The sequence below is a fragment of the Urocitellus parryii genome, chromosome 12, assembly GCF_045843805.1.
Source record: "Urocitellus parryii isolate mUroPar1 chromosome 12, mUroPar1.hap1, whole genome shotgun sequence".
Classification (NCBI taxonomy): Eukaryota; Metazoa; Chordata; class Mammalia; order Rodentia; family Sciuridae; genus Urocitellus; species Urocitellus parryii.
In genome coordinates, this window is record NC_135542.1 from 53,401,981 (window position 1) to 53,414,853 (window position 12,873).

The 12,873-nt window shown below is 48.2% G+C and overlaps 1 protein-coding gene across 1 annotated transcript in view; it reads left to right on the plus strand.

Moving 5' to 3' along the window:
* Positions 1 to 10,985, plus strand: part of Togaram2 (TOG array regulator of axonemal microtubules 2) — a 50,799-nt gene extending 39,814 nt beyond the window's left edge. Inside the window, exons 19-20 of the mRNA XM_026414443.2 lie at positions 7,423 to 7,509; positions 10,549 to 10,985. Of these exons, the coding sequence (XP_026270228.2) occupies positions 7,423 to 7,509; positions 10,549 to 10,871 (410 nt within the window). The 3' untranslated portion in view covers positions 10,872 to 10,985. The remainder of the gene's footprint in view (positions 1 to 7,422; positions 7,510 to 10,548) is intronic.
* The last annotated feature ends 1,888 nt before the right edge of the window (positions 10,986 to 12,873 follow it).

Consider the following 12,873-nt stretch of genomic DNA (forward strand, 5'->3'; position numbering starts at 1 on the left):
AATGACTCCCCCAGGGCCACATGGCACCATGGTGGCTGAGTGCTGGACAAGGCTCTGCTGGGGAGGGTGTGGTGATGGGCAGAGAGGGAGGTTGAGGGGATTGGAATTTGGGTGGAATTTTTGGTCCAAGTCTTTTTCCCATCCCATGGGTTATTAGAAGGTGGTATCTGGTGTATCCAGTATATAGATGGAAGTGCAAGTTTAAAACTTCAGGTGTGCCGAGGAAGTAGGACCCAGGTAGACTTATGTCCAAGCCAGAGAGTAGTGAGTTTTCACAAACAAGTCTCCCTCGGTGCGAGGAAGCTTCTGATCTGAAAATCGCCGTTGTCGGCCTTGCTGCTGTGCGTCCTGACCAGCACAGGGCCATGTTTCGCCTTGGCATTCACTGAACAGCCCACCAGGAGTCTGGAAACGCCTGGCACATTTGTCCCTTCCTGCTCTCCGTGCCCTGGCTGGAGCCCAGCTCCTGGGGCTGGGAGAGCAGCTGTGCCCTTGACGGGAACCACCAGGAGGAGTTTCAGTTACAAATCAAAGGCCTAGTGAAGCCCTCCTCTATCTCTTGAGTTCATAAATATTGTCAATTTCCACATTTCATCTCAGAGGGAATTTATGATTTGCTGAGTTTGTTGCTGTAGAACAAACAATATAAATCCAGCTCTAAATTATGGTTTGTTCTCAGCACTGCTCTGGGAAAGTGAGATTGCCGTTGCCAATAACCTAGCTCTTGGTAAATCACCATGGGCCCCGGATTTATTGGGATAACCTGCACCAAGCGGAAGGCACTTTAGCTATTTGAAGAATATGACACCTGAATCATGGGAGAGGAGTTTTAACTCTTCTTCCCTCATGTGTTTCAGTGTCAGCTGTTTGCCCATGGGTTAGTCCCCTTGAGCACAGTGGAGTCTGGAGCTTTGGTTAGTAGAATCTGGGGTCTCCTATGGTGATAAGACTCAGGTCCCCTTTACTCAGGGTCCTTTTTTCTACTTACCTGGATTGGGCACCCTGGAAAGTGGGGAGCCTGGAGATGGCCTGTGTGTATCAGTTCATTTTCTGTTGCTATAACAAAATAGCTGAGGCTTTTATAAAGACAAGAGGTCTGTTTAGCTCACAGTTCTGGAAGTTCAAGAGGATGGTATCATCTTCTACTCAGCTCTGGTGAGGGTCTCATGGAGGACGGGTGGATGGCATCACAGTAGTAAGAGTGCATACAAAAGAGATTATATGGTGAGACAGGAAAACAGAGATGGGGGCTGGGGAGAACCAATCCTATTCTTTTTGTGACAACCCACTCTCATGTGATCTAACTTCTGAGGGGCCATGCCCTTAGCGACCAAACTATTGTCCACTGGGCCCCACTTCTTAAAGGTTCTGCAACCTCCCAACATTTTCCACACTGAGAGCCAAGTTTCTAAAACATAACCTTTGAGGGGACAAACTGTATCCAAATCAGAGCAGTCTGCTTTGTGTTCTGACCACACCTTGAGGCAGAGTTGCCACTACCAGGAAGATGCCTGCGGTTTCCCCTTCCTTCTGGGACAGGGTCTCCTTGGATGTGACTGACAGTTCTCCTTCTGGCCATCAGCTAGAGGCTCGGCCTGGGCAGGGTGGAGGCAGGCGTGAGGGGGCTGACCTCCTCTCTGATCCTCAGATCAGTGCTCCGGCTGGCATGGAATGGTGTTGGCCTCAAAGGGCTGAATGAGCTCATACATTCCTGGCCAGGGCTCCTGTGGATCCTCTGGAGTGAAGTCCCCTGCTCTGGGCGACTTGGGGTGGAGTGGTAATGAGCTATCTGGGTCAGAAGGCTCTGCTGGGCTCCGCATCCTTTCTGTCCAACCAGAAATGTGGGTTTTGAAAGTGTTCTTCACCGTCTGTCGAGCTGATTTCTGTGTGCACGTGGGCCAGAGCCTGAGGGGTTCAGGTGAGTAACAGGGAGAGTTCATCACTGCCGGCGAGGACCCAGGGTAGAATCGCACTGTCGTCTCCAGGAATGGCTCTCAGCTGCCTGGAGGGGTCTGAGCCTGGCTCAAAGAGGGAAGGGAAGGATGGATTCAAGGACCTCAGCTTCCCATTACCCGGGGGGTTGGGTGATAGCAGCAGAGACCCAGGCAGGTGGGGACAGAAGAGAAGGGGCGATGTCTTCCTCAATCGCCCCAGCAGAGCCTGGGGGTTCTAGGGGTTCTTAGGGACCCCTCCAGGAGGCAGCTTGGAGCCCTCTGATGGAGGCGTTTTCTCCAAAGCTTGCTTCTTCATGCCCTCCCAGGGATCCTAGGGTCCAGACTGGAGACGGACCATGAGATGCCATGATGTTCAAGTGTGAAAAGTCACAAAGCAACAGCTCTGCTCATTACAGGGCCACGGGGATCCAGAACAGTGCCACGTGAGGTCCTGGGCCATCTTGCGACATTAAGAGAATAGAGATGGCATCACCAGATGGGCAGGTGGGCCTTCTTCGAGACCTCTTCAGATCCCTCTGGATCCTGGAGTTCCTGACGAAGAGGACTCACGAGCCAACGCTGTCTCTCGTAGTTCCTTGGTTTTCCTGAGTGGGGGTGCGGTTGAGGGATGTGTTGGTGGACAGAGCAGGTGGGGATTTCTGCCCCTGTCTTCCTGAGGGGCACTGAGGGAGGAGACACGTTGGACAGCTTTTCCCTGACCCTGACCTCTGCCATTTGTCTTTGTCCTGGGGCCTCTCAGGTCTTGAGGCTCTGCGGCACCTTTCTAACTCAGCACCAAAATCTTTGGATTTCTTCTGGGGAGTTCTTCTGGGGATTGAGGATGTTCTTGAGCAGACTGGCCCTGTCTTTGGACTCAGTTACTTGGGTTAGTTACAGAAGAAACTTCACTAATGAAAACATCAGGCTGCCAGTGGCTCAGCCTTTCGCAGATGACCTTTGCATTCAGGTTTCTCAGAGCCCAGAGGAGCTCTCTTAAATTAGCCCAACTCCCGGCCAGGGCTGGAGAGAGCAGATAAGCTGGAATCGGGAAGGCTTCAGACCTACTTTCCCTACTTCGCTCTCCCGATTTTAAGCTTATTACCTTATATAAATCATAGGACCAACACTGTATTATTAATGGAATGAAAAAATTCATCCATGATGCCTCTCCATCATAGCAACTGCCAAAAAAAATAGACCTATCCTGTCTTTCTTGTCTACCTGTGTAAGTTTCCCTAATTACACATCATAATGTAAAGATAATTGTTATTGCTTTTGGTTAGCACTACCTAGTTTCTCCCTGCCTTTATATATAGTGTGTCTAGTTAACTTGAAAATATAAAGCTTGCCTTCACGTGGTAAGAGCGTTACTTATTAATTACAGAGAAAATGGGGGAAAAAAGCATTTGAAAGGAAAAAAAAAAAAGAAAGCAATTCACTTAGAGTTCGTGTCAGTTCCTAAAAGAAACCATTATTAGTATCTGGTGCTTTTCATTTTAGATGTTTTTCTGTGCATATTTGCAAACTTGCATATCCATTTGAATTTGCATCCTGCTTTAAACAAATCAGAGCATGAACATTTACATATGATTACACGTTGGAGTCCCTTTTAGCAGCTCCGTCTTGTGACAGTGCCATAGCTAGCTTGGGTGGATCATTCCAAGTTTTTTCCTGAGATAAACACACCTGGTTTGGGCAGCTCTGGAGAACTGTGGCATTCCTTTACTGAGTTTTTGTTTATTTCAGTTTGATTCCAGCTTCTTTTCACTGCCACTGTATACATTGCCATTTTAAAAAAAACACCTTTCTTTCTTTTTCCCTTTGGTACTGAGGACTGATTCCAGGGAAGCTTTGCCTCTGAGCTATATCCCCATTCCTTTTTATTTTTATTTTGAGATGTGGTTTTGCTAAGTCAAGACTGGCCTCAAACTCTCAACCTTCCTGCCTCAGCCTCCTGAGTTGCTGGGATTACAGGTATGTGCCCACTTGCTCAGCTTGTATTTTCTTACTAGGTCTTCTCTGGCTTCCAAGCATCCTCAGGATGATGTAGCTTGGTGGCCTCAGAGTTTGACTGAATGGAACAGATGTGAGGCCTCTAGACCTTTATCACATTGTAAAGGAGTGATCCTGAGCCCTTGGGAGGACAAGATCTTTAGCCTATGAGCCAATGGCTATGCTCTCCCCATTGTATGGCTTTTAAAATATTCTCTTTGTTGCAGGATCAGTGTTGGCTTCCTTGTGAGGCAGAAGAGTCTAAGGACACTCGGGCGAGGCTAATGTGGCATCAATTTTAAACTTTCAAGAGTTAGATTCTAGCCTCTTAATTATATTTCTCTACCCTGAAGGTTGCTTGGCTTTCAGAGGATTTTAGAGTAATAAACATAATAATAAGAACAATAGCTGAAGCTTATTAGAGTTATATGCTCTAGGCAAGGTCTCATTTAATCCTTGCAACCAGAAAAGTACTAGGATCATCCCTATTTTATAGATGGGCAAACTGAGGCATAGAAAGAAAAGTGGCTTGTCCAATGTTACACAGCAAAATGTGGAAAACCCAGGATTTAAACTTGGGCGATCAGTACCCAGAGCCCATACCTTTTTCCCACCGTGCTTTATGGCCTCTTATTAAACTTGGGCATGACCCAAAAGGTGAGCCTCTGTTATAAAAGTGACCAGAGAAAGAGCAACTGCTGTGGCATGGTGCTCTACTGTTTCAGCATTTTCCTGTACTCTGCAAGCATTATCAAGCACCTATTGTGTGCTAGGTGCCTGGGAGCATGGTCTGGTACAGATGTCTGCTGGCTGTGCACGTTCAAGCACTCTCTAAGTGCATGTCTTTCTAGACCTGGGAGGCCATGTCAGAGGCCAGGGGCTAGACCGAGCATTGTAGGAGGTGGATGCACAGGGAGAAGTCCTGCCTCTTCAAATGTGAACTTGTGGTCAATGATGAGGGCAGGTGGAACAAATGGAAGCACCTGGAGGCAATAGTACAGTTGGTGTTGACATAAAGCCTATTCTTACACAGTTACGACCTTACCAAGACACCCCATGACCACTTCTTACTAACTGAAATATTCTAGAAATTGGCATCTTTTTCTCTCCTAGGACAAATCATTTTAAAGACTCTTTGTTGCCTTGTGGATGGAGCTTTGGCAAACAGCAGAGAAGCACCTGTGAACACCTCCTTTTTTGCATCCCTCACAGACCTTAGGAAGGGAGTCAGGGAAGCGGGAATTAGCTCTTAGCAGAACTATGAGAACACATCTGTGGGGATGCTGGGGCTCCCTGCTCAGCCCTGGAGGAACTGGGAGAAGGAGGGACTGTCTGTAAAGACTGGCCTCAAGCAGGTCTCTAGACTCCGTGCCCACCCCAAGAGAAGTTCAGTTTTGAGATATGGGTTCCTGGCCCCCACGTGCTATGGTTTGAAGGCCTCCTCCAAAGCTCATGTTGACATTGAATGGCCATTGTGAAGGTATTAAAAGGTGGGACCTTGGAGAGGTGACTAGGTCAGAGGGCTCTGTCCTCATGAATGGATTAATGCTGTCATTGCAAGGGTCGGTTATTATGGGAGTAGGTTCCTGATAGAAAGGATGGGTTGGTCCCATTTCTATCTCTGTCACACATACTTATTTGCTCTTCTGCCTTCTGTCATGGGATAATGCAGCACCCAGCCCCTTGCTAGAGGCTGGAATCAGGCTCCTGGACTTCCCAGCCTCTAGGTCCCAGAGCCAAATAAAACTTTTGTTGCTTATAAATTACCCAGTCCTTAGTTTTCTGTTACAGCTGCAGAAAATTGACTAAGACACCAGGGTGTACTTGCTGGGACACTGGGACACCAGCCTCCCACCCACCTCCCTGACAGGTGCAGGCAAGCCGCATTCATAGCCACATCCCAGAAAAAGGCATCTCATTACTTGCCTAAGCTCCTGTTCATTTATGCTGGGACTGCTGTGATTGCAAAATGCCAGGAGCTTGGCATGCTGGGGCCACCATGGCTCACAGTAGAGGCCATGTGGCAATAAAGCAGAATGGTCCAGTCTCCCACATTTCTCTGTGAGCACACTTTCTCAGTAAGGGGCCACTTTCCTCACCTTGGTGTATCTGTGAGGAACGAGGGACTTCAAGTTAATCATTTGAGAAGCCAAGGAACATCAGTTAGATGGGGGGAGGAATGAGGAGCTTCTAAATTCAGTACACATGAGCTCCTGCCGCAGCTGGCTTTAGAAATACAATCCAAGAGGCCAAGAGCCTTTGGGTCCCAGAGACACCCCACCATGTTTGTATGTGATTTCACAATTAGAGGTTCATCTCTGCCATAAACACTTGCACGATTTTAGTGTCTTTCAAGATACAAGCAGGGAGGTGCTCAATGCTAGTACTTCACCCCTGGGTGTGGCTGCTGGGTAGTTGGGTGAGCTGTGCCCCTGGGCTGGGTGTGGCAGCTGGACAATTAAAGAAAAGAGGTTCAAAATCCCTCTTTTCCCCAAACCTCCTGAAAGATTGATTAGGACATATGGAAGGTAAACTTCTTTCTCCACCTGAGTTACACTCACTTTGTTGTTGGAATGTATGTTCTTGTAGGGCCTGGGCCTCAGGCTACCTGGGTTTAAAAAGCAAGGAGGAAAACAGAGAGATTAGATATAAATTCATGTTTCCTCAATCTGTAAACCACCTCCTGTGGCCTCACCAGAGCTGGCTAGGTCAATCTGCTCCTGATAGGGTGACCAGTCATCCTGGGTCCTTGGATCCATACTGTCACTGCTAGAGCAGGGAGAATGCTGGGCAGACCAAATCCAGCGGGTCACCCTGGCTCCAGACCCCAGACTGTGGTTACATGAGCACAGAGCCTTCTAAGCTGGGTCAGGTTCAAGGTAAGGTCTCTCCTTGTCAAAGGAGCCTCCTGAGGAGGTCAGGGTGGACCGCATTTTACTTCGTTCCTAGCTCTGTGCTTATTACATAAAGGATTTTAGCAAGTGTTCAGTGTGGAAATAAATGAGCATCTGGTGTGGGTATGCCCTATTGATTGGACCACAAGTTCAAGTTTCGAGGAGAGCCATGACTTCTAAATTCTAACCCCAACCCTTTACTGACCTTTGTGTGATCATGGCTCAGTGCCTCAGTTTCTCCTATAACTCTATATTTATTTATCCTTCTATCCATGTATGCATCATCTGTTTATCAATAGTCCATCTATCCTCTTTTGCCCCAAAATTCACAGCAATTTTGAGAATCATGAACAATATAAACTAGCTCCATGGGAGTAAATGCAGACATCTGGGAGTCTGCATAACTCTTCAAGGGTATTCCTCTTCCCCAAACACCCAGCATGCATTTACTTTTTAAGTGGCTCTACTGTGACCTGGAAACATTCATTGGGCTTCCCAAAATGCCTTTTCCCCTTGCTGGCTTGTGGGCGCCTGGCACTGTGAATGCCTGGTGCTGTCTCAGCCCGCGGCATCACGGCCACTGAGCTCTCCATCTCTTTCAGACCACCTTTGCCTCTTACCAGCGTTTGCCGGGAGGGTGCGCTTCCTGAGTGGCCGCTCAGTCCTGGATATCACAGAACGCCTGTCAGGTGAGACTGCCCTAGGCCACCCAGCCATCTGTTCATCTCTGGATGCTTTTGGGCATGAGGTAACCACAGATTATTTAATTGAATATTTTGTGACAGTCTCCACATTGTCAGAAGATAATCTTTTGTTTGGGGTCAAAATGATGCAGGTATATACATAATCACATAGTTTTTTAAGAAACTAGTATGCAGTTCTTCCTCTTTGCAAACCAGGCTTCCTCTAGGCCATTGAGTGTCTTTGTGTGAATCAGAAAAAGGGCCCAGCTAGACCCTGCCTGCTGGAGGCATGGTTGGATGCCTCCATCAAACAGTATTATTGTGAGAGTTAAAAAATCTGCCGCTTCTGAGGCCTGGTGAACAGGGCGTGGGCTGGATCTAAGCCTGCTCAGCCCCTGGCGGGTGCTGGACCCATATCACAGGAGAGTGGGGCCTCAGACTGAATCTCTCTACCGGTTCCAACTGCAACTGAGGAAAGATTGCTCCAACCAATCCTACCTGGGCTTGGAGTCCGCAGGATGAAGTCCCAGGTGATTTCATTCCAGGCCTGGTTCCTGCCTCTGTGGCTTTGAGGTGCAGCACAGAAAGGGCAGGGTCTGTGGGGGTCTGTGGACCCATTTGCCTTCCACTAGTACTCAGCTTAGTTTATCATCTCTTTTATTTGCCAATCCTCCTCTCCACCATGGGAGGGTCCCTCCTCTGGAGGAGGCAGGAGGACTGTCTGTACCTTGGCTCCAGGACCATGGAGACATATCATGCTATGCCCCCATTATATCCTCCAGAGGCTCCCGAACTGACTTAGGAGACCCTTCAGCACCCTCTGGGGTGGCCTGGCCCTGCTCCCTTCACTGGGTCACCTTGGGCCCATCCCCAGCTACATGCCCTGGGTCATTTCATCTGCACAACAAGCCCTCAAGAAGGAAGTTCCCAAAAGTCTCCTTTGGGTAGGGACAAGAAAAATGGAGCTCACAGAGGTTAAACACCCAAGGTCCTTTGGTGAGTCATCTAGGATTTGTCCCCAGGAGGCCCGCCTTTGCCTCCTGGGTGCCAGCTTGCCACCTTTGTCTCCTCAGGCCCTTGCCTGCCCACTTGAGGCCCCTCTGTGTGGAAAACCAACTTCTTTCTCCTCCTGAGTGACACCCACTTTGTCCTAGCCTCGTCCCCTCTGTTTCTCTTCTCTGTGTGCTTCTCAGGAGTGCATCCATGGAGTATCACAAATTTGCTCCTCCTCCAGGGCCTTGTGGCCTTGGGCACTCAGGGGTACTTGGCACAGGTGGCCTCAGTAAGGATCCTGGTGCCAGTTACTCATCTGGTTTATCCTCTGTTCCCTGGTCTTGCCTCTGCTCTCTGGTTCAGTTCACCCTGTGTCGCCGGAGTGACTTCCTACCATGTGTCCAGATGACAGACCTTCCCCAAATAGGTGCAGCAAGTGAGGCAGGGTTGGCGGCAATGGCAGCCATGGAGCAACGCTGTGGGTGCCCTGAGGCAAGAGCAGGGGCATGGAACTAAGACCACCCAGGAGACCAGACCCTTTCTGTTGCTCAAAATCAGTGTTCTCTGAGGGAAACCCTTACCAGTCCTGTGTAGGTTACTTAGGGGGCACAGGGGTGGGTGAGTAGCCTCCACTGACTATAATTTTTTCTCATCTATTTCCAAGAGATCTCAAAGGCACAAGTTTCTTCAGAGCTCTTCTGCTAACTTGGTGTTGTCTAGGAACAGAGAAGAAAATTTCCTTTGACACAAAGCATAGACTAAGAATAGCACAGCTTAATAGGAGTAAATCTTCTGCTAATGACTTCAGCTGCCTTTTAAGCTTGAGCGTAATGGGGTTTGCTCCCTCACCATGGCTTGCAGAAGGGCTTCTGTGCCTTTGCAGTTGGAGAGACAGACCCAGGCAGCCAGGTGACCTCTGCATCCCTGTACCTGGGGAACGTAGCTCTGAGGCAGCTTTGAGTTGTTAGCAGAGATGTGAACAGAGGAGGTGCATGGGCCTGAGGCAGGAGGGCTGCTGCTCTTTTGGGGTCTGGGTGTCAATGCACCTTGTTGCTCTGAGGGAGGCGTTCTGAGAGAGGAGGGATATGGCAGTAATGCACTTAGGGTAACTTGGCCATAGCCCAAAGGCAGAGACACCCCTCCTGGAGACCTGGGGTACCCTTTAATGTGCTTTGACATGACTTGCTCTGATGTTGGAAGCCTGGGTGCAGGATCAGCTGGCTGCTGGGTATTCTTGGGCTCAAGAGGTTGAGGGGACTCAGGGTGTTCATCACTGGAAAGGAGGGTCTGTGCAGAGCCTGATGGTTTACAAACATGTTCACACGTCATGGACTTCTGCTGGTCTTGTCACGAGGTTTGACCAGATGCTGGGGGCCATGCTGGCCTCATCCCCTGCTAGCTGTTTTAACTGTGAATAAGTCTTGACTTCTGTCCCTAGCACAGCTTTTCTTTGTTTGTGGGGACTTTCCTAGGTGGCATTGTGGATTAATGCAGTTTTAATATTAGGCTCTATTTGTCACCTGTCTACCTAAAGCTGGACACTTGACACATATTTATGAAATTTCTAACAATTTTGAGAACTTGGTTCAGGATTGTTATCCTGACTTTACAAGTGTATAAAAGGCTCAGAAAAGTTGGGTATCTTCCTCAGGCTCACACGACTAGCAGAGACAGGATTGTAACCAGGGTGCCTGCCTCCCCCACCCCCATACTGCAGAGACCTATCATGGTCATGGACTCTGTGCATGTTTGCCTTTGCATATCCCTTCTTCCATTAAAAAAATAAAATGTATATTTCCTAATTGATTGATGTAAATATGAACATAAATCAGGTTGGATATATTCATCTTTGTTTTTTTCTGATGCTAAAATAAACTAAAACATTTTCCTGGGTCCCTAAATGTGCCATGATCCTTGGACATTGTGCATGGGAAATTCAGCCCCTCTGGACTGCTTGCCCTTTGAATGACAGAATCGGTCTCCCAAGAGAGGGCAGCGGGAGGGGAGAGGGTTCCCCAGCTTATGTGACCCTGCCTCTTTTCTTCCTGACAGTGCTGGTGGCCTCAGTTTATCCCCAAAAGCCTCAGGCTGTGGAGCGGCATGTTCTTCCTGTCCTCTGGTACTTCCTGAACAGCATGACCATGACCGGAAATGGCATCCTGCCTGGGCGTGGTGGGAATGTCCGCATGGTGGTGGGTCAACTGTCTCGGAGCCTCCAGGAGCAAATGGGCTCGCGCCTGCAGGACTTTGCCATTGGGCAGCCAAAGCAAGTCCTTAAAATGCTCCAGGAACTCTTAGACACAGAATCCCCAGGAGGCGGCCACAAGGTCACCAACAGGGAGACGCCACCTGACAGCAAGATGACTGGCAGCTGATGCTGCTTTCAGCTGGATTAAAGATGGGCCTGAAATGGGCCGTTGTTATTTTTTACCTTATTTTATTTTTATGATGGAATAATCTCCTGGTCTACTTTCCCCTTAGAGTCCCAGATGTATACAGTATATTTTGAAGTAGAAATAAAAGAATTTGTTATTTTTCTAAGGTTTTCTTATCTTGCATTTTGTAACCTCAGAGAATTTTCCAATAGGTGGGTTTATGAAACAAACAAAATGAAACACCAAAACAGCAAAATTAGTTGCAGATGAAATTGAGACAAAGAACGAGGAAAAAAAAAAAAGGTAGCTGTTATGGTGTGGATACTCGGTGTCCCCTGAAAGCTCATAATAAGATTGTGAAAGCTGTAAACTAATCAGGGGATTAATCCATTTGATGAATTAATCCATTTGATGGATTAATAATTTGAAAGGACTATTGTGCTGGGTGGTGAGTGTGGGCAGGTGGGGTATGGCTGGAAGAGGCGGGTCACTGTGGACATACCTCCCTCTTTCTTTCTGCTTCCACCTGTCATGAGCTTCTCTAAACCCTCTGCCACCCTTTTCTGCTTCATCTTGGGCCCAGAGTGATGGGTTCTACCAATCATCTACTGAATCTCTTGAAACTGAGCCAAAGTAAACATTTCCTCCTCTAAGCTATTCTTGTCAGGTATTTGATCAGTGATGAAAAGCCAACTAACGCAGTAGCACAGGTCTACATGCTGTAGGTCATTCATGGGTGGAACCTCTCTGAGCAGTCAGACATGAAGACCTCCTAAGACCCAGAGCCCCACAATTTTTCACTTTAATCTGGTCCATTTGTTATTGGTCAAATTAGAGGTAAATGTAACAAGAATCTCCAGGCACCTTGCGCTTCTCTCTGGCAAAATCTTCAGCACAGCATCTATTGATCCTATGGAAACCTTCTGGTAGGATCTGTTTATCTTGTCAAAAGGCAAGGGGAATGTGACATTTGTGTCAAGAAAGCCTTCTATAGACATTGGCAGCATGGCTTGCTCTGTTAAGGACCATAGCTACAAGGTACTTCAGTCTTGAAACTTTGCAAGTAGCAACACTTGGTAGAGCTTGGAGTGCTTTGTATTGTGCTATAAGAACCCAGGGACATAGTGTCTCTGAAATTGGGCCGATGACTGCCGTTGGGCTGAATCGCAATGGTGGAGAGGTATGCAGGGCACAGCATGGGCCAGGACATGAGGAAGCAGAGTGAGGTGTCAGTCACTGAGATCCTAGCAGGGGGAGGGGATAGTCTGTTGTGGACTCAGGCTCTGGACACAGAAGGGGTGGCTCTGACTTGGCGGGGCCAGTGGCAGGTTAACAACGTGTGACCAGAAAGAAGTAGAGCTCAGGTCATTACTTCAATCACAAGGGTGGGGCACACTGGTAAGGTGAAAGCTGAAGGGGTGACAGCTCAGCAAGTTTTCTGTTGAGCCCCACCAGAGGAACTCCTGTCCACTGTCACCTGCCCCCAGGTATGACATCAGTTCCATACCACCTTTTTTTTTTCTTCTCTCTCTCTCTCTTTTTTTGGTACTGGGGATGGAACCCAAGGGTGTTTTATTACTGAGCTACATCCCCGTACTTTTTATTTTTATTTTTTTATTTTGAGACAAGGCTTTGCTAAATTGCTGAGGTTGGTCTTGAACTCACAACCCTGCCTCAGCCTCCCGAGTCACTGGGATTACAGTGGGCACCACCATTCCCAGCTATTCCATACCACCTTTCTAACTCCTTCCTGGGGTGTGTGACCCTGGGAGGCCTTATTGCCAGGCAGAATTCAGAGGGGCCCTCCTTATACCCTGGGGTGAAGTTGGACACTTGCAAGTCACCCTGGATTCTGGCTTTCAATAGACTGCTAAAGCGTGACTTTGAATAATTTCAATCTCAGTGTGAACTACTTCTCCTCCAATAGTAACCCAGCAGGGGCTTCCCTGATAACCGCCTTCCTCTTGATCAATTCTGGCTAAGTTGGGTTCAAGGCCTACTG